Source organism: Lupinus angustifolius, chromosome LG16 (genome assembly GCF_001865875.1).
Source record: "Lupinus angustifolius cultivar Tanjil chromosome LG16, LupAngTanjil_v1.0, whole genome shotgun sequence".
NCBI lineage: Eukaryota > Viridiplantae > Streptophyta > Magnoliopsida > Fabales > Fabaceae > Lupinus > Lupinus angustifolius.
The window spans coordinates 19,653,674-19,677,414 of NC_032024.1; the positions used below are offsets into that span (position 1 = coordinate 19,653,674).

General features: G+C 33.1%; 3 protein-coding genes and 1 long non-coding RNA gene across 5 annotated transcripts; 2 read left to right on the forward strand and 2 right to left on the reverse strand.

Moving 5' to 3' along the window:
- Positions 2,833-20,987, forward strand: LOC109329952. The gene is made up of 3 exons (XR_002105599.1): positions 2,833-2,846; positions 4,672-4,678; positions 20,906-20,987. It is a non-coding gene; the product is annotated as an uncharacterized LOC109329952 (long non-coding RNA).
- On the forward strand, positions 5,925-7,084 carry LOC109329951 (protein DOG1-like 4). Its single transcript, XM_019563871.1, has one exon. The coding sequence runs from the start codon at positions 5,985-5,987 to the stop codon at positions 6,885-6,887; it is 903 nt and encodes a 300-aa protein (XP_019419416.1). The 5' UTR covers positions 5,925-5,984; the 3' UTR covers positions 6,888-7,084.
- Positions 9,803-16,049, reverse strand: LOC109329949 (protein MALE DISCOVERER 2-like). 2 transcript variants are annotated; one of them, XM_019563868.1, is made up of 14 exons: positions 15,575-16,049; positions 14,944-15,364; positions 14,695-14,827; positions 14,518-14,589; positions 13,751-13,894; positions 13,529-13,672; positions 13,164-13,265; positions 13,008-13,063; positions 12,478-12,915; positions 11,256-11,446; positions 11,012-11,144; positions 10,733-10,890; positions 10,457-10,645; positions 9,803-10,198 (listed from the first exon to the last, which is right to left on the reverse strand). In XM_019563868.1, the coding sequence occupies exons 2-14, from the start codon at positions 15,041-15,043 to the stop codon at positions 9,938-9,940; spliced, it is 2,121 nt and encodes a 706-aa protein (XP_019419413.1). In that variant the 5' UTR covers positions 15,044-15,364; positions 15,575-16,049; the 3' UTR covers positions 9,803-9,937. The 2 variants fall into 2 exon arrangements, with proteins under 2 accessions (XP_019419413.1, XP_019419412.1); XM_019563867.1 differs by having other exon boundaries at positions 12,478-12,917; positions 12,983-13,063.
- On the reverse strand, positions 19,960-22,580 carry LOC109329950 (putative UPF0481 protein At3g02645). Its single transcript, XM_019563869.1, has 3 exons — positions 22,438-22,580; positions 20,089-21,637; positions 19,960-20,049 (listed from the first exon to the last, which is right to left on the reverse strand). The coding sequence occupies exon 2, from the start codon at positions 21,621-21,623 to the stop codon at positions 20,130-20,132; it is 1,494 nt and encodes a 497-aa protein (XP_019419414.1). The 5' UTR covers positions 21,624-21,637; positions 22,438-22,580; the 3' UTR covers positions 19,960-20,049; positions 20,089-20,129.

A 23,741-nucleotide genomic window follows, 5' to 3' on the forward strand; every position in this document is an offset into this window, starting at 1 on the left:
CAAGAATGCCTAATTCAAGTCTAATTTTGTAAAAAAGTTCTTTGTAAAAAGGTTCTTTTGCCAAGGGTTTAGTGAAAATGTCTGCAAGTTGGTTATGAGTATCAACAAATTCTACGGATACATCTTTCTTTTGAACATGGTCCCTTAGGAAGTGATGCCTTATATCTATGTGTTTGGTTCTAGAATGCATAATAGGATTCTTTGTAAGGTTTATAGCACTAGTATTATCACATTTCAGCGGAGTGCAGCCTAAGTCTAAGCCATAATCTCGTAATTGTTACTTAAGTCACAACACTTGGGCACAACAACTATCTACTACTATATATTCAGCCACATCAGTGCTTAGTGCAACACATGCTTGTTTCTTCAAGACCAAGAAACTAAAGCATTTCCTAAAATGTGACAAGTACCACTTGTACTTTTCCTTTCAGATTTACATCCGGCAAAATCTGAATCTGAATATCCAACCAATTCACATATACTTCCTTTTGGATACCATAGTCCAACTTCAGTTGTACCTTTTAAATATTTCATAATCCTCCAACTAAATGTGATTCTTTTGGTTTAGACTGATAACATGCACACAGACATACACTAAACATGATATCAGGTCTACTGGCAGTCAAATATAGAAGAGATCTAATCATACCTCGATATTTTGATATTTCAATACTTTTTCCACTTGCATCGGTATCAATGTATGTGCTAGATCCCATAGGAGTAGCTATTGGCTTGCAGTCATCCATATCAAATCTTTTTAGTAAATCCTTTCAGTACTTGGTTTGACTCACAAAAATGCCATTATCAAACTGATTGATTTGTAGTTCAAGAAAATAGTTCAACTTTTCCATCATGGGCATATCAAATTCTCCTTGCATCATTTTGCCAAATTCACTACATAAATTTTCATTAGTAGAAAAAAAATTATATCATCTACATAAATTTGAACTGGTAAAGTATGATGATTTATTTTCTTTATAAATAGAGTAGTGTTGACCTTCCCTTTGGTAAAACCTTTTTCTATTAGAAAAGTTGTTAGACGATCATACCACGCTCGTGGAGCTTGCTTTAGACCATAGAGGGCTTTCTTTAACTTGTAGACATGAGAAGGATGTTTGTAATCTTCAAAACTAGGAGGTTGTTCTACAAACACTTCTTCTTGAATGTAGTCGTTGAGAAAAGCACTCTTGACATCCATTTGATATAACTGACAATTAAGAGAACAAGCATATGCAAGTAATAGCCTAATAGCTTCAAGTCTAGCAACTAGAGCGAAGATTTCATCAAATTCAATACATTCTTCCTGATTGTATCATTGGGCTACTAGTCTAGCTTTATTTCTAATGATAACACCATTTTCATCAGATTTATTTCTAAAGACCCAACGAGTTCCAATTACATGCCTATTTTTCGGTCTAGGAACAAGTTCTCAAACTTCATTTCTCTCAAACTGGTTTAGTTCTTCTTGTGTAGAAAGAGTCCAGTGTTCATCCTCGATTGCATCATTAATCTTGGAGGGTTCTATCTAAGAGACGAAGGCCATGTTTAGACAAGCATCAAGCATTCTACGAGTAGTTATACTTTTACTTATATCACTGATGATGTTGTCAATAGGATGATTTCGATGAGTTCTCCATTCTTTTGGTAGATCTGAGTGAATATGTTCTTCTTGAGAAGATAGATTATCATACATTCTCAATTCTTCAGGTTCGGTTGTAACATAAACAATAGAATTATTTTTAGCAGGGGAACTTGGCAAGTCGTCTTCATCACAGGATATCATATCTTTTAGAACATGATTGGTTTCATCAAAAGTTACATGAACAGATTCTTCCATGGCTAGAGTTCTTTTATTAAAGACTCTATATGCTTTACTCGTGAGAGAATAGCCAAGGAAAATCCTTTCATCAACTTTTGCATCAAACTTGCCCAAGTTATCCTTACCATTGTTCAGAACAAAACGTTTACAACAAAAAACATGTAGATGAGTAATGTTAGGTTTTCTACCTTTGAAGAGTTCATAGGAGTTTTCTTAAGAATATGTCTTATAAGAACTCGATTCGAAATATAACAAGCAGTGCTAACTGCATCAGCCTCAAAGTATTTTGGGAGATTAGTTTCATTTAACATTGTTCGAGCCAGTTCTTCTAAGGACCGATTTTTTCTCTCTACAACACCATTTTGTTGAGATTCTCTCTACAATACCATTTTGTTGAGGTGTTCTAGGAGCAGAAAAATTGTGGTTGATCCCAAGATCATCACAGAATTCCTCAAAAGAGGAGTTTTGAAATTCTCCCCCATGATCACTTCGTATAGTAGCGATTTTTAAAGATTTTTCATTTTGAACTCTTTTAGCATAAATGTTAAAGGCTTTGAATGCCTCATTCTTATGTACTAAGAATAGAGTCCAAGAATATCTAGAGAAATCGTCCACTATAACTAGAGATAAAAATTTCCACCAAAACTTTTTGTCCTTGAGGGACCAAATAAATCCATGTGAAGTAATTGTAATGGTCTATCGGAAGAAACCATGTGCTTTAGTTTGAAATAATTTTTTTGTTTGTTTACCCATTTGGGTAAACCGACAACTAAATCTTTCTTAATAAGTTTATTCAAATGTTCCATGTGAATGTGAGCAATTCTTCTATGCCAAAGCCATGCATCATGATTATCATTAGCTACTAAACATGTTATAGGTAAAGCAGAATTCATGTCAATCATATATATATTATTTATTCTCTTACCAATAAGTTTAGAATTATCCTCACTTTCAATGATGCATTTATCTTGGTAGAATGCCACATAAAATCCTTTGTCGCATAATTGACTTATACTTAGAAGGTTGTGTTTGAGTCCTTCAACAGATAGTACGCCTTCTATAGTTGTTGATGGTGGCTTTCCAATTCTACCAACTCCAAGAATTCTTCCCTTGTTGTTGTCACCATATGTGACATATCCTTTGTCCCTTGGAGTGAGGACAGAGAATTTACTTTTATCGCTCGTCATGTGTTTTGAGCAGCCGCTATCCAGGTACCATAAATTGCACGCGACTCTCATGTTTTCCTACAAAACAAATTAAGTTTTGTTAGGTATCCAATATAATTTGGATCCTAGATGGTTAGTACCTTTCTCGACCCATTTAAATTTTCCCAGGGGTACACCATATTTTCTAATCATGCATGTGTTTGGTGTATGCCATAAATTTTACAGTATGTACATATGGGTTGATGAAAGTGTATCCTAGAGTTTTCAAATGTATGGATACTTTCTTTTTGAAAGATTATTTTCTTTTGGACACTTGGTTGCTTGAAACCATGGCTTTTTGAATAGTCAAGACCTCTTCGGTCTGTTGAGTGTCTTTGATCATTGATAATCTTTTCTAAGCTTTTACCACTCTTGTTTAGTTTATTAAGTTCAAGGCTTAATGTTAATATTTTATTTTCAAGAGTTATGCAGTTTTGGCAAGAGGATGAAGAATGTTTGTTTCTAAATGCATCTATTTCAGATTTTTGTTTTAGAAACATTTTTGACAATTTAACATATTCATCATGTAAATCACTAAATGCATATTGAAGTTCGGAAGAAGAAAATATATTAGAGTCGTTTACCTCTTCATCATCAGAATGATGAGATGCCATAAGTGATAGATGTCATTGCTCTTCGTTTTCTGTTTCAGATGCAGAACTTGTATCATTATCTTCCTAAGCAATGTATGCTCTTTGTCCAATCTTTATATCATTCTTTCCCTTGAAAGAACCCTTTTTCAAATTTTGACAATCCTGACCAGGTTTGCCACATTCAAAACATGTAAAGTTTTGGCTTGAGGTGGAGGCATCATTGCTTTTGGGGAATTTCCTTGTTTGGCCAGTTTTTGCGCCTTTGTTCCTTTTTAGGAACTTGCTGAATTTTTTTACGAATAGACTTATATCTTCCGCATCATCTTTTTATGATTCATCTCCAGATGAGTCATATCTATCTACTTTTGATTTTAGAGAAATATTTTTCTTCTTCTTTTCTTGCTCCTCATGTTGATCAAGTTGGCTAAGTTATAGTACGTGTTCCTGCAATTTACCAAACAAAGCAACCAAAGACATTTTGGATAAACTTTTCTTTTCAGAAATTGCAGTTACCTTTGGTTGCCATATTCTGGTGAGTGATCTAATAACTTTTAAATTCAAGTCACTATTTGATAGAAGTTTGCCAAGTGCAAGAAGGTGATTGGTAAGATGAGTAAATCTCTTTTGTAAATCAAGAATCTTCTTTTCAGGCTTCATGCGAAACATTTCGTATTCCTGAGAAAGAGTGTTGAGTCTTGATCTTTTTACTTCCTCTGTTCCTTCGTGTGTGGTCTCTAGAGTATCCCACATTTCTTTTTCAGATTTACAATTTGATACTCTAAGGAATTCATCAATACCAAGAGCGGAGGTGAGAATGTTCTTTGCCTTTAAATCATATTATACCTTCCTTTTGTCTTCATCGTTCCATGATGATTTTGGCTTTATTTCCCTTATACTGTTGATGGCTTTGGATTACCTTTACAAGTATGAAATATTATAACACTTTCAACTCTCTTTGTATGCTTAGTAATAATGCTCAATAGATTTGTAAAACTTTGAAACAATTACTTCAAGTAACTCGGAAAAATTCTCTTTTGAAAATTTAAGGACTTAGTGCAAAAGTGCAGAAAAATAGTGAGAGAATTTTTCAGAGTAGTATGAGAGTTATATGAAAGTTGTGTGTTTGTGTTGTGAGAGTTAGAGTCTTTATATAGACTTTCCAAACACTCATGGTGTCTTTCTTGAAAGTGTAGGAGTTGTTTGAAGTGAAGAGATTTCGTTTGAAGTGAAAACATTTCGTTTTGAAATCTGAAATCTCATGCAACAGTCTTCGGTAATCGATTACTAATAGTGGGTAATCGATTACCCAAACTCACTGTCCACTATTTATTTAAAAACGAATTAGAGTAATCGATTACACCATTTGGGTAATCGGTTACTCAACTTTTGTAAAACTGGTAATCTATTACTCAAAGGCAGTAATGGATTACTCTGAACAGTTTTAAGTTGGATAACTCTTTTTCTCTCACATGTAACTTGTTACTTGAATGAAGTAACCCGTTACACATCATTTCAAAAAATGTTTTAAGTATTTTTAAAGTGTTTCATTATTCTTTAAAAATAGTTTGAGTATTACTTCTTTGCATAACTAAGAGTTTTATGATAGAAGTACCTATAGAGACTTAATATAATTTTCTTGAAGCTTTATCTTTGTCTTCATAAGTATTCTTCCTTTTCTTCTTTTTGTTGATTTTGGTGTCTTCATCAAAACCTTGTCAATGTCAGGAGCAAAGATCTCCACCTGCCAATGGGGTGTTTCTATTTGGTGCTTATATCTGGTGTACATTATAACAAGGGACCTGAGTCCAATATATAACATTGATTACTCTACTATATTCCAATACTAGACAGTGTGAGACTAATACAATAACATATTTTAAGCATTCCCAACATATTTTTATATTACTGGGATGAAGCTGATTTGTTAGGGATAGAGAGACATAGTCATATTGGGACGGATAAGAATCACATGTCCCAAAAAAATTTATCCTCGTATCTCAAATCAATCACATCTCATAAGTAATATAAAAAATTTATTTTCTATTTGTATAATTTCTTTTATTTATATATTACTTTTTAATTGAATTGATACACATATATAACTTTAAAGATGACATTCATTATGTTATGTTGCAACACATGATCTCCATTCCTATTTTCATATTTATCTTTCACTCACATTTCAAATTATTATTATTATATTATTTTATCTCATAATACCTTTTGGGAGGAGTCAAAGGTTGAGGGTTGAACCCACAATGTATTTCATTATATTTCTTTGAAACAAAGGCAGTGACGTCCCTCTCCCTCTTTGCAAAGGGTCACACTTCTTTGAACGCACTAATAACCTTTTGCTGCGCGTAAGCCATGCACCTATTTCCCTTTCCTACCGTGTCCTCTTCTCCTTCTTCCATCTGTTCTTTGTTCCCTTCAACCCCTTCAACCTTAAAAACACTCTTTTTCACACACACTACTATCCTCACTTTCTTCTTCATTCTCAACACCATCATGAACAACCCAGTTGTCGAAAAGTTTTCTGAGTTTTATCATAAGTGGGTTTTGAAGCTTGAGGAAATCCTGCACCTTCTTCTAGAGGTTTCCAAGAAGAGAAGTAACGAGAATGGTGAACAAGAGATGTTAGTTTTGGTGTCAAAAGTTACATCTCATATAAAAGAATACTATACTGTGAAATGGGGTGCAGCTCATGAAGACGTTCTTGTTTTCTTCTCACCTGTTTGGTTGAGTCCATTGGAGAATGCATACCTTTGGGTCACTGGTTGGAAGCCTTCTACGGTTTTCAAATTGATGGAGTCTTTGAATAAAACGACAACGTTTAATATGACAGAGGAGCAGGTGAAGAAGATAGAGGTGCTGAGAATGAGGATCAGGATGGAGGAGGAGAAGGTGGAGAGTGAGATGGAGAGGCAGCAGGTGGCACTTGCTGATAGGAAGATGGTGGAGCTGGCAAGGATGTGTAGCAGAGAAAGGAATGGTGGCGGCGGCGGTGGTGGTGGTGGGGTGGTGGCAGAGAAGGTTGATATGGCTATGAAGGAAGTGTTGGCTGGGTTGGAGAAAATTATGAAGAGTTCAGATTGTGTTAGACTCAAAACACTTAAGGGTGTTTTGGATTTGCTTACACCAATGCAGTGTGTGTATTTCTTGGCTGCTAATATTGCTATGCAGCTTCGCCTCAGGCAATGGGAGAAGAAGAGAGATATGGCTGGATCCGAGTTAGACTCCTCTCTAGTACTAGAAAGGAGAGTTGTGTGAAATAACAACAAAAATATTAAGATTATGGAAGAAAAAAAGAATTTCTCTCCAATACTAGATATCAGAGGGTTTTGTTTTGGCCGAATCCATAATGAGTGATTGAACAAGAAGAACAAAAATTTGTACCTCTTTAGAGTTAATTAAGCTTTGTCCAGTACTAGTTTTGTCTAGTAGATGAGAAAAAGTTGCCTAGTTTATGCAAGTGTAATTTTGTTGCCATTGAATTTAGTTAATTATTTATTGTAATGCTGTAAAAAGGAAAGAAATAGATGAATATATGATATGATTTCTTTCCTGTAAAAAAATGAAATTAGCTAGTTGTAGTTGGAACTTGGAAGTGACTATATTTTGCCCTGAAAAAACGAGCACATGATTACGAGAGAGAGATTCAGGAAGAAGAGGAAGAATATAGAAGTTTTACGTTGGTGGTGAATTACATCATTAACAAATATATATTATAATATTGAGCCAGCTTATTTTATTTATTGTGTGATTCACACTATGCACTTGGTCTACTCGCATTCTTATTTTTTATAAGCGTATAAGTATAAAAAATGAAACATATAATTTCAATAGTAAATATAAATTTAAGAATATAAGATATAATAATCGATATGAGATGAGTAATAATGTATTGATAAAAAATGAATGAAAAATGTAGAAGTTTCTATTTATTAAGGAGAGAGATTAAAAAGGATAAAAATGAAATTTAAAAATTATACCATGTATAATGGTTATTACTTATTTTGACTTTATTAATAATATAGAAATATAGATATAGATACAGATAATATTCATGTAGGTATTGCATAAAACAAAGAAAACATGTGTATATATATATGAGCTGTTATTTCAAACATTGCATAAATATAAATATATTACACAAATAATGAAATTATTATATAAAGAATATGTGTTACACATCAAGCTAGTATCTCACATGTGGCCGCATCAGAGTATAGATGTATGTAGAAGTTTTAACAATACGAATTAGAATATATAAAAGATGAGTATAATATGTATCTCCGTATAGATTTTATATATTGTCAATATATTTATACTGACACAGTCATAATAACATAATTAAATATAGATAGCAGACGACACATTCATAATATAAATAACTCATTCATTATCATATATACCGTTTGTTCTCATAACATAAAATTGTAGTAGCAGTATTAATTGTATATGTATTATTTGTGAAATTCTGAGGAGTGCACAAACCAGGAAGAGCAGTTGCATCAGGTGTTACATGTTTGAGGGGCCACGCTCATGCAAACAACGAATGAAAAAGAAAAATACAAAAGCAGAAGCAGGTGTTATACAGATTCAAGAGCAAGAAAGTGTCTGTGACGAGAAAATGACGTTTAAGGGCTGTTTAGTTTTGAATGGAAAAATAAATAAATGGACGGATTTAGAGTCATGTAAGAAGTAATGTATTTCATGTTTACGAAGTCTTTCATTTTTATTTCTTTCCTCAAAAATCTAATTTGCAAACACAAGGATTCCCCCATAAAATGAAGCTGGCATGTGGATGTTATTAAGGGCAAGTGTAAACCCCACCACAACTTTTTCCCACGTTCTCTCATCTTTTATTATTATTTTTTGACTATATTTCTGATACCATAACCATTGTGAGGCTGAGAATGGATGACTCAAATCAACTAATGTTTCTATGTGCTAGTTTAGATACATTAATTTATTACATAACTTGACTTAGGTGATACATGTAGTTTTTTTTAATGATTAAGATGATTTCAAATATAATTTATTAAGAGAATATAATATTAATGATCATAATAATGAGAGGAGATCCAGTTACTTCAAGAGTAAGTAAAAAAATTTACTCCACATCCTAAGCATTCATTTTTTGATAAACTTAATGGTTTAGATCTACTCACTAATTTAAATTATTAAATTTTTAAATAATGGATGACTAAGATGTGGAGTAAAAAATTTCATTTACTTGAGGAAGTGAATCCCTCTCCTATAATAATAGTAATACAAGTTGATATGTCTAAATGGGGAAATGATAATATCTGAAGATGCAAATTATCATTTTTATACATGTATTGATGTATATATGGATAAAAATATCATCTCATTATATCTTAACCATAAAAATGTAATCATGTTATTTTTTTCTTGTTTGGTGATAGGTTAGAGTTTTACCTTTCCTACTTTCAGGTTTGATCAGTACTTGGATGCCTCTGTTAATAGTAAATATTAGAGATAAGAGAGCATAGAACATGTGCTTACCATAAGAGGAAGGATAGTTAGATTGTTGAGGGACCCACCTCCAAGGTGTAGTGTGGTAACGCTTATTAATTGCATATTGGTTATGAGTGGGGTCCAAAAAATCTTTTTGGTTAGCATATTTACGTGAGGTAGAATTATATCTTGCTGCCTATTGGGGTGACTTTCTACTGTTCTAGTGTGGGTTGATGGCAAATTGATCCTAGATAATCTGGACCTAAAATGATCATAAATAGATCATTTATGGTTTTATAGATTGGATAAATATATTGGTTTTATAGATTGGAACACAAGTCAAGAAAAACTAGTTATATTGAAGATTAATTACATTCCTTATTCAAATTTTCTTCATTTTCTCAAATTTTGTTTGTGCTTTCTTATTGTACTATTAAGTACTATATTATTTTTCTTCCTTTTGAAGTGTGCCTACATATAAGTGTTATGTGTAGTTTAGGGGAGAAGAGGCAAATAGCTAAATTCATAAAGTACATGTTTCATTAATATTCAATAGACCTATATAGAAGTGACATAGTTCATTGGGATGGATGTTTCAATATTAGAATTTTTACAACCCAGACTTCATCAACAAAAATACAATTTACACTTCCATTGTGACATGAAATAGGTAAAGGTAAAGATGATAAAGACTTGCAACAAAAGCACAAGGACAATGAATATTAAAGAAATGAATGAGTAGTAAATATCATGCATGACTTCCACTCTAGCAACTTGATATAGAGGTTAGAGAGAGACTTGACTAAAAACCCCAGAGTAGAGAGTCAGATAGAAAGTTAAGCTGCCTCCAATGATAAGATCTCAAGCTCGGCCCACCATAGTGGAGAGAGTCTTGGAACAGCTTGTTCCGGTGATATACCGATTACTTCCCTCAATTTGGTTGTAATTTCCCTCATTGTTGGTCTTAACCTTGGATCAGGTTGGATACAATCTTGAATCACCTCACACATTGCATCAAGTTCATTGTCTTTGAAAGACTGTAGGGTTGGATCAATCATATAGCTGATGCTTCGCTTGTCGCTTAAGTACTCGGCAGCCTAGGAAGTTGATGAGGTTTATTATTTATTCAAGATGCATAAAACAATGAAGTTGCAATTGGAACTTAAATTCAAAGAGGTTAAATTCTCAAAGAATAAAAAATAATGGCAGTCTAATGATATGAAGCCCTCGCTATGTGTAGGGTTCGGGAAGGGTCGAACCTTGAGCTCATTGTCACATAAAAACAACTTTACCATTGCGTGAAGAAAAATAAATAAACCTAGGGAGAAAAATCATTAGATGTGTTTCATAATTACCCAGTTCACAAGGTTGCCTTGTTCTTCCGAGTGAGGCAATTTTCCAGAAATGATTTCGAGCAACAATATTCCAAAGTTATAGACATTGGTTTCGGGATCAGCATGGGGTGGCAACTCAGATTTCTTTGAATCATCTCCTGTTGTCTTAGTAATTGGTGATACAATATTTCCATAAGTGATATCTCCAATCTGAAAGAACAATGGAATGAAGAGGTGTATCACTTGATAACTAAGATATAATGAAAGCAAAGAAGAGAGAAATGAAATGTAACATACCTTAGCAGCAAAATCATCTGTCAATGAGATGGCACTTGAATTGAGGTTTCTATGAGATATTGGTGGATTCAAATCATGGTGCATATACTGAAGGCAATAAGCAGTACCCATGATAATCCTCGTCCTTTCGCTCCAACCAAGACGTTCAACTTCCTTAACTGCAAAATGAGAAATAAAATATACAGAACTTCGCCTTTATTTACAAGAGCATAATTGACTCAAATTTTCTTGGTGGAAGATAACCATGCTAACAACTAATCAAATGAGAGTATTAATTACCATGCAAATGCTCAAATAGGCTTCCATTCGGAGCATATTCAAACACCATCATCCTTGTGAATGGTTCTTCTTCCTCACAGTAACCAATAAGATTAACAAAGTTCTTATGGTTTAGACGGGACAAAGTATCGATCTGAAGAGCATAAGAAACAACATCAGCAAAAGGGAAGTCTGAAAAATGAGAGTCCCTATCAAAATTATTAATTCAATCATTTTCTTTCTATTGATTTTAAAAGGAGAAAACCTTTTTACGATAGTTCATCTCCATGCTCTTTGACCACTCTTGGGAACATGAAATTAGAGTAGAAACAACAGCAATCTCTACTCCACTAGACAGTGTTCCTTTATATATGGTGCACTCATCATAACTATTGATGATATTGCTGAAATCCTCACATGCTGTCTCTAGTTCCGCTCGGTTCAGCTTCGGGACCCCTACATTTCAAAATACATGACATTGTTGTCAAAACAATAAGTTAATAGTAATTAATTGTCTTAGTACTTTGAAAAGTATAGATTATAAACATATACCAAAATTCCCACTCATACATGACATTAATTTACAGTCATTGATAGAGCTAATAGCTAAAAAGAGAGAGCTCAAATTTGGTTTAAGAGTAGACACTACAAATGGCATATACAAAGCAAGACTGAATCCATTCTTTGTAATTGAGTGACCATAAATTAAATAAAAAAATCATGTTCTAAAAGTGTTACTAATTAAATTAGGAAGCTCGTGCTTGAACAAATTGAACACGTACTCATGCATACCTATTCATGGATTTGGATCCTATAATGTGAAAAACTAAGGGTCTATCCACCTTTATATATATATTAATATATATATATATATATATTTAAACAGCAAAAGATATTGCATTAGAAGAGCACTAAGGGTCTACCCCTTATTTTGTTCCTCTTTTTTGAGGATTGAGATAGTGATACATAGTGAATTAAGATTGTAATTTAATTTATCAAATCAATGGTGGAGAGCCCTTACTTTAGAGGATCTAAATCTCCCATACAGAAGCTTGACTTATGGTCAAGCTTTTGTAATGATCCATCACATTGTTATCTGATCATTGAACAAGAATGCAACAGGTATACATGCAGAGGTTTATAAATTGCTAGACAAACAAGAACTTCAATTTTCTTCTTTATATATGACATCTAAGTATTTCTTTGTAAAAAATGTCAATTTCTATTGTGTACACTAATAATGTTGTAGTTATAGACTATATTGCAACTTCAATAAGTGAAAGATGCCCTGGCTACTCTCAAACGGGTTCAAAGAACGTAATGGCTAGAAGTCAAGATTAATCAAGCCATTCTAACATTTCTTTATATTTTTGAACAAAAACCGAAATGTAAAATAAATATGACATATAATTGTTCAATTGTCAGTTCCACTTTGTTAAATCTAATCTTCAGCTCAATGTTTTCTACTGCATTATTGGAATTGTTACCTGTTATAAATGCTTTCTGCAACTGTCCACTTATTCCTGTCTTCCAGGGGCTTATTACTTTTGCTGCTTTTTTTCGCCAAATGCAAAAAATGACTATTATAACAATGACCAACACAGCCGCAACTGCAATAATAATTATATACATCCAAAAGTTTCCAAAAACACGATTAGGTGAACGTTGTTGATTTTCATGAGAAAGATTGTGAGAAGCATCATGTGGAGAATCAGAAGATGGAGGTGACTGATTCTGTTCCTTTATCGCATCTGGCACAGCTTGAAAAGCTCCACTGCTAAGGGAAGATGGAATAGAACTTATCACTATAGTAGATTCACCACTATAAGGTGCAGCTGCGAGATTACTAGACTGATCAAGTAATCTACGATGTGCAGAATTTACAAGATTTTTTTCATTCTGACCAATCTCAGGCTCAGTAGAACCTGCATGATGCAAGAAATGTTTTGAATGTCAATCAGGAGAAAGCATTTTAATTGCGTAAGAGACTATAATTTGGTGAAGGTTCTCCACTCACTAGGATCGTCACGGTATTCTTCAGGGTCGTGACAGGCAGCCTTTCGTAACTTAAACCTTCAAAGAAAACCAGAAAGTTTTAATAAGTTGAAAATTATAAAAGAATAAAGTACATGTGGATATTGAAATTAAGACAAGCCAAAAGTTATCTACACACACTGGAAGTGCAAAGGCGTTGAGGTATTTCATAAGTGCTAATTTCATTGAAATAACCAATGAATATGTTGTGTTCCATTGCTTGAATTTCCTTTGCCAGACGCTACACATGCCATTCATCAACGGTCAGAAAGTTACAAGCTAATAATCATTCAAAAACTTGGTTAAAACATAAAAAACATAAAATTAAGACAAGCATACAAGGATGAGACTGTCAAATATTTTGATACTGCAAAAGGCAAGATTTCTAAGAACTATAGAGTCCTCTCTCTACATTTAAGCGAAACAAGCGGAAGGAAAGCATGCAATGGAATCAGTCCTACTAACGTTACTCGGTCGGGGTGAAAAGAATGAAGATATGGTTACCAGTGCCCAAATTTTCTATTGATGCAGGAAAACAAAGTAGTTAGAGGTGATGAACAGTCGTCAACAAGTAGCGATTTAGAGGGAAATCTGAACTTGATGTGATCTTGAGAACCACTGCCTTCAATTTTGTTGTCACAAAGCAACCTATGGTAAAATTAATATATCATATCAATGAGGGATAACCAGAAATTTAATTAGTAACATGAAATAGAGTTAACTTACAAGTGTTTTAGCAGTGACATATTGCCAATTTCTTCTGGGATGCTTCCACTTAAGTTATTCTCCCTTAAATCCAATAACTCCAGCATGATTAGATTTCCAAGTTCTTTGGGAATGGTACCAGAAAAGTTATTCTTGCATAACACGCTAATTCAAGAAAACAGATGAAGCATATTCAAGTCAAAAAAGTAGTGAAATAAAGAGTACATTCTACATGCCAGGAAATGCAGGGAAATCATGATTACGGACTATGAAAACTATACAAATGCTAGAAGCCTACAACTACTTGCCAGTGTCAATTTTGGTAACTATAAAAAAGGAGTAATAGTGGTAGAAACACATTCTGATGTTTCTATAGTAAACTCAGTTTTTTTGACATTAACGATATTCTACGTAATCACATTTATGCCAGAAAAAAACTGTCTACAAGCAAAGAAAAGTCAAACACTTATTGTATATGATAGAAAAGATGTTGAGTTCACAAGTCAATCTTAAACATGTGATTTAAGTTCAAATTTTATTTAGACGAATGGGGTACCAGTGATTGAACCTGATAGTCATAGAGGGTATAATATCATGTCAAGAACCAACTCTCCTACAAGCTTAATCTGTTAGGGGACGGGGCACCTAAAAGCATATATCTCTAACAATTACAACCATCCACTTTTATAACTATGAGCTTAAGCAGAATATATCGTTTGACCTCCGATAAAAATAAAACCCAAGAACTTTAGAAACAAATACATTGGAATACAATGAAGATACCATACAGTGATTTTAAGTGTCTGAGTTTCCCGAGTTCAGGAGCCAATATCCCTTCCAAAGATAAACCATTTAGGTCCCTACAAGATGTAATAGGAAGGTATAAAATCCAGCACTGAAATCTAAAAGGGGTGTCACTCCATTACTGAAATACCTTAAAGAAAGGAATTACTAAAGCAACTTACAGCATTTGTACTTTACCATCGACACAATAAACACCAAACCACTTGCAGGGGTCACAATCATTCGGATTCCAATTTGCCAAAGCAACATAAGGATCGGAAGTTATTCTTGCCCGAAACTCCAGCAAAGCTAATCCTGCATTTTCCACTCAAATCAAAATGAAAATTAATTAAAAAAATCTTAAGATACAAGAAATGCATTAAATGCTTCTAGATGAAAAGTCAATTAAAAGAGAAATCAATGAAAAGCACCTTCATCATTAAGTGACCAACATTTTTGGATTCCCCACACAGAAATCAAGCAAACATAAATTCTAAGCCAAAATCCAAATGTACTGCATGTCATTCTCATTTCTATGTGAAGACGATGCAAATGTGATGATTGAGTTAGTATCTGTATTCCTTTACAGTTAGGTTGCTGTTAGATACAATATCCAAAATCGCCAAGTTTTCGCTGTGCAGAGAAACCCTGCGATCAATTCGGATGAAGTAGAAGAAATCCACTAGACAAAATTAATATTACAACATAAAGTATAAAAATTGAAGCCCTTGGGGTCCAAAGATTTGTTCAGGGTCCCTCATTTTCTGCAATGTCTTTATTACAAACTTTTGCGCAACAAAGACATAACCCGGCTTAACTCAATACACCTTCCTCTCAATTATCCTCAAGGAACTGAAAGAAATCACAAACACAAGAATCATCAACAAAATGAATGGATTTCAATAAAATCAACGATGTTAAAAAAAACATACCAATGTCATGATAATAAGGAAATCAAAAAATAAAGATGGAATAACGATAATCCCATCAGCAAATAACCTTTTTTATCTCTAATGTTACCAATAAAAAAAGCAAAAAAAAAAGAGAGAATTTGTTTATTACCATGCAAAAAGGGTGCAACAAAAGCTCTCTCTTTTTGGGTGGAAATGAACAATGTATTGCAAAACAATGCAGATTCTTTGGGTTGGGGTGATGGGTGGGGGCGAATTGAGATTCAGGCAAAAAAAGGCAGCAAAAGTTCAAATATTTATTTAATAATAATTAAATAAAATAAAAATAAAATGAATTTTCCTTGTTCTTTTTTCTATTGCTGCCTTTATCAGGATGATCTCAGAGGATCCTCTCTTCGACCATCTTCATCATTTGGGAACACTTTTCTTCCTCTCTCTCTGGTTTTCTATGTCTTTCTCTCTCTCTCTCTCTCTGAGTTCTCTTTCTTTCCCAGTTTTGTTTTTGTTTCTGTCTTATTTTCTCAGATTCTCTCTCTTTCCCTCTCTTGCCTCTCTCTCATCACCCCCACCACCAACCAAACCACCCAAAAATTTCCACTTTTGTTTTTGCTTTTTTTCTTTCTAAGAAACATAAGGTTTGTTTTTCTGGTAAGAACAAACATTACTATTATTATCATTATTTTGGAAAGATTGTTATTATTTTTGTTATAATTAAAAATTCTCTTTTGGTTGGTTCCCATTTACGATAAACTAGGACGCGTTTTTGTTTTGTTACTAGGTAAGCACGCCATGGTTGGTGGCACCACAGCATCCATTGTTGTTGGTAAGATTGTATACGTGATTCCCACATAGCCATGCCTTACGTAACATTTTCTGAGATAGTGATATTTGGCAATATAATATTTCAACTTTTAAAATAACAGAGTTTGGATAAATAAAGTGTGAATATCTTGGTTGAAATTTGATAATTGTACAATTTTTCCCTTCATTCTTTAACACATTGTTATTATATTTCATTCTTTATCTTTGCACGGTAAAAAAATTCATACTTTAAACAGAGCATCATTACAAGGCTGATGCTATTTTGTACATCAATTTTCTAATATTATTCTATTAGAGACTTGACAAACTTAGATGTAGCAGACAAAGGAACGTGTGAATCAATGATTATGATATTTTCTAAATACATAAATAACTATATAGCTTTTAATATTTAATTGCTATAAGCCTATAACTCATAATTGGAGCAAATATTGAAGTCCAGGCCCTCTTAGAGATGTTTTAAGACATTTATTAGTTGTTTATTAAAATTAACAGATTAGATGATGATCTCCTTGTAAATGATCTTCTCACAAATAAAATGGTTGTCTATAATTACATAGCATGTGATATCTATTACCAGTATGTTTTATATGATTAATATATTTTTAGTAGTATTATCATAAGATTTTTTATGAGCAATCCCACATGTGATAATAGGAGTGAGCATAGGTCAAGTTGGGATAAATTAAGGTTTGTTCTTAGCCGAACCTAAATGTTAGTCGAATCATTTTTTTGAATCCGGATTCAGCCATAAACTCAAAGCTAATCTGACCCGAAATAATGATCGAGTCAACCTTTAAACTCGAACCCGATCTTAGATTCGATTAAATATAATGTATACACATTATAAATTAAGTTCTCTCAACATTATTGAGAGTCATAATGTAGTCTGATGGTGAAGAGGATGGTCGTAAGGAATAGAATGCAGGAGGTTGTGAGTTCGAGTCTCACCATTTGAATGAAAATGAGACGGGTCAGGACGAATCATGTTTAATAGTTATTTGAACTCGAAATCGATCTTATTCAGGCCCAATAATCCAATCATAATCGGACCATACCAGGTGAACGGGTAGGCCGAGTCTTCCTCACCCTATGTGATATATTGCATGTGATATTCCTTACAGATAAGATAATTCCATTTCTTACAACATCTCCTACAACTACACAAAGTGTTATGGTGGCTCTCGGGATCTTTTATGCCTTTGGTCAGTGTCTCCTAAACACAAAATATTATCTATTTCACATTATCTTTTGTTTCATATGTGAATTTCTACTCTTTAGATTTATACAATGGAATTCGGACAGTTTCTTCATTTTCTTAAGGAAAATAAGTCCTTAATTCATGTGCCCTTATATGCAAATAAGGTGTAATTTCTTAAGGAATCAACAAACCGGTAACACAAGTTCCATAAATAAGTCACCAAGCTTATCAAATAATAGTAATTCACACATTGCTACATACAGAGGCATATTTAAAAAGAAAGGGAAAAGCACATTTCAGATTTTCGTGAATATTAGTCTCCAAAGAAATTAAATTACCATTTTAGCCTCACATTTCTTCTTTGTGGCCTATGTTAATCTCTCCTTTAGTTGACTGTTGTTATTGACTTATGTGGACACTTGAACAATATATAGAATTTTGTATACAGACCATAACTTTTAAATGGAGTAAAGATCTATTTTGGTTTCTCAAAATTTTGTATGTACTAAATTGACTATTAAAGATTTAAAAATCCTAAAATAGTCCTAAAAATATCAAATGTTAGTTAATTTTTTTAGTTTTTTATGACCCTAATAGTGTTCATTTTGACTTATTTTCATTATCTTTGATTATTTTTTGGATCAAATTGATACACGTGAAAATTTCTAAGTATGAAAATGAATATTAAAAATATATTTCAGTCCTTGCACATCATCACACATTTTGCAAGCAAAGTTAATCTTATAAAACATAAAGTTAGTTGAGACTTTATTCTTTGATTTCTTTCCACTCCTTTCTCTTGGATGATATTGCTATTACGTTAAGATATAGGTCTTTAATTGTTTTTAAGTTCTTACTACCACTGCAATAATTTGGTTTGTCAAGATCATAAAGCATTTCATGATTGGCTTCTCACTTGATATGATTGGATTTTCATTTGAAGTTCTACCTTCAAAAGTTAAAGCTCTGATATTTTGTAGTATGATTAAGCATGCTGCTAACAAAATTATTAAGTTGTATATTCAAATTCATGCATACTAGAGTTGATGGAAAAGATTTATATCATATTCTATATGATGTCTATTATGGCTATTATTATTAGAATATATGGAAGTATTTTAGAATATTTTAAATTATCTTATAGATAATATTAAATTAAAGATATAATTATGATATTTTCTCGATATTTGAATATCTTCTAGATATTATCTATAAAATATATTTTCATATATTCTAATAGTTATGAAATGTGTATCTTTGAATTGATATTTGTGGTAGGGTCATTAGATCTTTGAATTGAATCCTCTGCCTTGGATAATTAGTTCATTCACATGCACTTCCTATAGTTTTATTTTTCATATTTTACAGACTCATGTGAATCCATGATAATGTAATTCATCTTCATTGGTGTAGCTTATGTGGCATTGGGGTTGGTTTGGAAGGACATATATGCTGGTGGGTTTGTCTCAAACATTAAGTTTGGTAGTTGAGAACAGCTGGATAAGAAGATAGCCATTATGTTGAAATGGTGGACTTGCTCTTTTTGTCCTCAACTTGTTACAGTCAACAAGAATTTTACTAAATATCATGCCACCTATGTCCCAAAATTGTAGAAGCATCTAAAACCACTAAACCAAAACATAATAGTCATCTATTCAATTTGCATTGAAAGAAATCGTTTCATTTATAAGGATAAGATTGTGTACATATACTATTCTCATACTCTAATAAGCATCTAGGCCCTGTTATCTATTTAATTTGGTAAACTTAGAGAAGCACATTCAAAATGACTAACTAGAATCTACGATTGCATAAACTATTACACACAACAATTCCTTATATTTGTCTCAACTTGACTATTTTGAACTTCACTTAAGTTCCTGTGTCAAGAGATTAACCGTTTTTGCCAAGGCCTTTTATCTTTCCACACAAAGAGGGAATACCCTTCAACCCTGGCATAGGGCATGTGGTTCCATGACCCTGCTTCCCAAGCCTTCATTTTTTCTATGCTGCTCCTCTCTTAGGAATTCCATGCTTGAGTGTTTTAAATTGCGGTTGTGGTTACTGCGATTACGTCATTGCGACCATTGCGATGCGGATTGTGGTCGCTACGGCTTAAATTATTTTGTGAGAAAAACATATTTTTGACATCAATGCGGCCTGATGCGATTACGTCGCAGCTCGATGCGGTCCAAATACGATCTGATGCAGTTGCATTGCAGTCCAATGCGGTCATATCACTATGAATCGGTATCACACCACAATTGTGGTGTGATGCAATTGCAACGGTCATGGCAACCGCAAATTGCAGCCGCAACAGGTGATGCGACCCTCAATTTGATACACTGCGTGCTTCCATAAATGGACAACATAAGCTCATGCCTCAGGCTTGAAACCCATCATTTCTATACATAAGCTGTAAATTTAGGACGATAAAGATTGATGAAGCTCTAATATGAATCGATCCAAACAATTTATTATATAGACAAAAGCCATTACGAACAATGAGATAATAACTAACAAAATAAACATAAATTATAGATAAATTTAATTCACACATTACTGCATACATAGTCACCATTTTAAAGTTTACACACATTCATTTTTCTAATAAATTTAGACACAAACCATACTTGTGTCATGGTCACATTGACCTTATTACTTAGAAATTTCATGAAACTCATTAATTTTGAGGATGGACATTATAGTAAGTTTGAGCAGAAGTGAGAGCTAATGCTGCGGTAGCAGCCAAAAAGGCAAGGATAGACCATGGGGTATTGAAATATGTATTGATTGTAATAGCACCAAAAGTCCTCCATTTGTTTTTGTAATGCTTCTCCATTTGATTCTTGACTTGGATATATTTCTTGCTATAGGCCATTGCATCACTGCACCATGTATTATTGAACATTTTAGTTGGCAAGTGACCACCTAGATCGGTGAAGAGTTTCGCCAATTCTTCATCACTCCCTAGCAAGTTTTGAATTACACCAGCTAACCTGAGCTCCTTCACATCCTCACCATTATCAATCAAGGAATCCATAAAGCAAAAAAATGAGCAGCATTCCAAATTGTTATCGAAATCAGGACACATCTCATATGCCAACAAGTTCCGAAAGAAATAAGGCGAGGCATTATCAAACATAAACATAGGAAGCCTCAATTCTCCATAAAACAAATTCGAGGCGAAAGAGACGCTACTCCATATCCATCTATCTGTCAGGCTAGCCTTCACTCTAATCCCCGCTGCTTTAAGATCTCGAATGTTCTTATATGTTAGCCAGCCATTTGATTTGTCAGGGATAGCCATCTCTTTGAGTTGGCTACCATCTTGTTTGTCTTTTACACCATTTTCATCAACATGATCATTAGAGGTGGATGATGTGATAAATGTGCGAGCATAATCAAGAAGATGAAATGGTTTACGCTTACTTCTGAGTTGGACTACCACTTCTTCAGAATCAGTCTTCTTCTTCATATTGGTAAATTCGATAGCAATACCAGGAGTTCGAATAGTTCTATGCTTAGCTTCATGTGGAACTTGCAATGCTCTTAATTGTTGTATGTCACCCATGGAATGAAATTTGATCATTAAATACTCCAAATTTGTCCCATTCTCGCTTAGTAGCTCAAGTAATCTCCTTGGAAGTTGGTTCTCCAATAGGACAATATCTCTCCAAATATACATCATTTGATCAAGCTTTAGCTTCAATGCTTGTGGATTTTGTTTGTCAATGTTTTCCATGAAATGGAGCAAAGAACATCCATCCACAAACAACATCAAACAAAGGTCCTTGTCGGTTGTTTTTGTTCCAATTGCATCTTCAGCGAACAACTTTTTCAATTCCACAAGATTATCTTGAACAGTTTGAAGCAGATATTGAGGTACTTGGTCTATAGCTTTCTTAGTATCCTTGCTGTATTTCTCAACATACATGGATGTCCACAGAAGCTTGTAGTGTTCTCCTTGCTTGAGATTCTCATCCCAATGATGAATCGGCCCGAATGATATCACATTGGGTGTGCAGAATTTAGCAAACTCTGCATTTTGTCTCAAAACATTAGGTACCCTTTGGATTTTGGGGCTTGAATTTTGATTATCTCCTTCATATTTTTTCTTTGCAAGATGTAGTTGATCAATCATACTTTGAGTATCTGTTTGTGATAATTCAGACATTTTCCTAGGAGCAGCTGATACATGTGCAACAAACAATTGTCAAAGGTAGAAACATATATGAATGCTAGAAACTTATGTTATTAACAAATAGAATTGTGTTCCTAGGAAAACATATGTTTCACTTTTTTGGCACAGCAATTCTGAATTACACAGATTTGTATAATATTATCTAAAGTACTTTTATCTCAGAAGTGATTAAATACATATTCATTATTTCATAATTTAATAGATAGAGATCTATGTGTATATTTTATAAAGTCAAAGGGAGATATACTCTCACATTTACTCATTATTTTGAAGACAAACTTGTTTTAGAGAGCTTTATTCATGAAGAACAATCCTACTATATCCTTTTGCCATGCAACTATCATTACTTCCATTATGATCTTCAAAATCAAAATAAGCCAAAACAAATAATGATTTTTGTCTAGTCAAAGGTATAATTCACTAGAGACAATCTTATTCGAGTCGAAAACAGTTGCAACCACTTGTTATTTCTCCTAAAAAAAGTTTCTTTTTCCATAATCAAGACCCAAACTTGAGTCTTGCTCAAGAGCAAGTAGTCATATTTGATCTTAACCAACCAACCAAACCACTAGTTCATCAAAACAAACATTGACCCAGATCCACATATAGTATCACATACATTAGATAAAATATTGTACAGTTATAACAAGTGCAAAAACTTAGATAAAATTCTCAAATCATAGTAAATAAATACAGAGTCTGATCACACAGAAAACAGCATACTAGTATGTTGCCACATGCATGAAAACTTGAAATTACAAAAAAAGTGAAAACAATGCATTCTTACCGAGTCTTGGTCCTTAATTTGGAATTGAAGAGTCCTTAAACTTTTGCTCTACAATGTGTGGAAGTAGTGAAAGAAAAAAGGTCAAGGAAGGTAGAAGAGTGGTATATCTTATGAAAGTAAAGGGCTATGCATTTATTAATATATAGGCACTCCTCTATTTGAATATATACATATATTCATATGTAATAACTGTTTCTGTTTTCCACTGTATGGGTAATTTGAACATTTAAAAAGGGAAAAATATATTGATTATAGTGGTGGAAATGAGTCGACTCGAATTTAGCTAAGCTCGACTTTTTAAGGATTGACCTGAATTAAGTTTTGATGCAAGTTCAACTCGATTAAGGTTTATGAACTTTTGAACGGATTAACGAACTCAAATTTATACACTTCAAAAGTATAAATTTAAAGGCCTATAGAGTGTTGACAGATTATACATTCACATCTAGATAAAGTTTACGAATTTTAATAATAAATATAGCTACTAATTAAAATTCATATAGTAAATATTACTACATTTATATGTATGTATTGAAAATGACTCTAATTAGAATAATTTTTAATGTGATAAATAAGAACAAATAATCTTATTTGAATTGTTAAAATTAAAAGATAAATGAACATTAAACATGACTTGCATAAGTGATTTATGACTATTAACTAAGTTAAAATTTTAACCATTAATATATTGTTGTATGACTTTAATTTATTGTTTTTATAATTTTTATATGAGAATTATTTTCACTTAAAAAATTCTAAGATATATATATATAATCGAGTTAATTTATAAACCTAATCATTATTGGTGGTACTTCATTGATTCAATAAGTCAATAGTGGTAGTAGTTGTACAACCTTCCCCAGTCCCAAGCGGAAGTTTAATTCCCCACTTGCCGAAGTTGAAACTGGTGGTATTTTTAATACTCATGTCAAATTGCCAAATATGTGTTTGTTTATTCATTTTACTTCAAGAACAAGGTGTAAGATACGAAGACCTTGACATGCATGAATTGTCTTCCACTATTTTGTAGTAATTCTTAAATGGAGGGTATAAGAAAAGAAGATATATATTGACATGTAATAAAACTAACTCCCCTATGATTTTTCTATTTAGCATGGAAAATGATTGTCCACTCTCTTTTTTAGGTATAAATTGTGTAGGGAAAAGAGATAAAAAGTAAAGAGTAGAAGTGATTGATGGTGTGATGTGAAAGGAAAAAAGTGATTATAAAGTGTAGTTAGTGGTGTCGGAAAAAATCATAAGAATATAAGGTTGATTTACATTTTATAATGAGTTGGGATAAA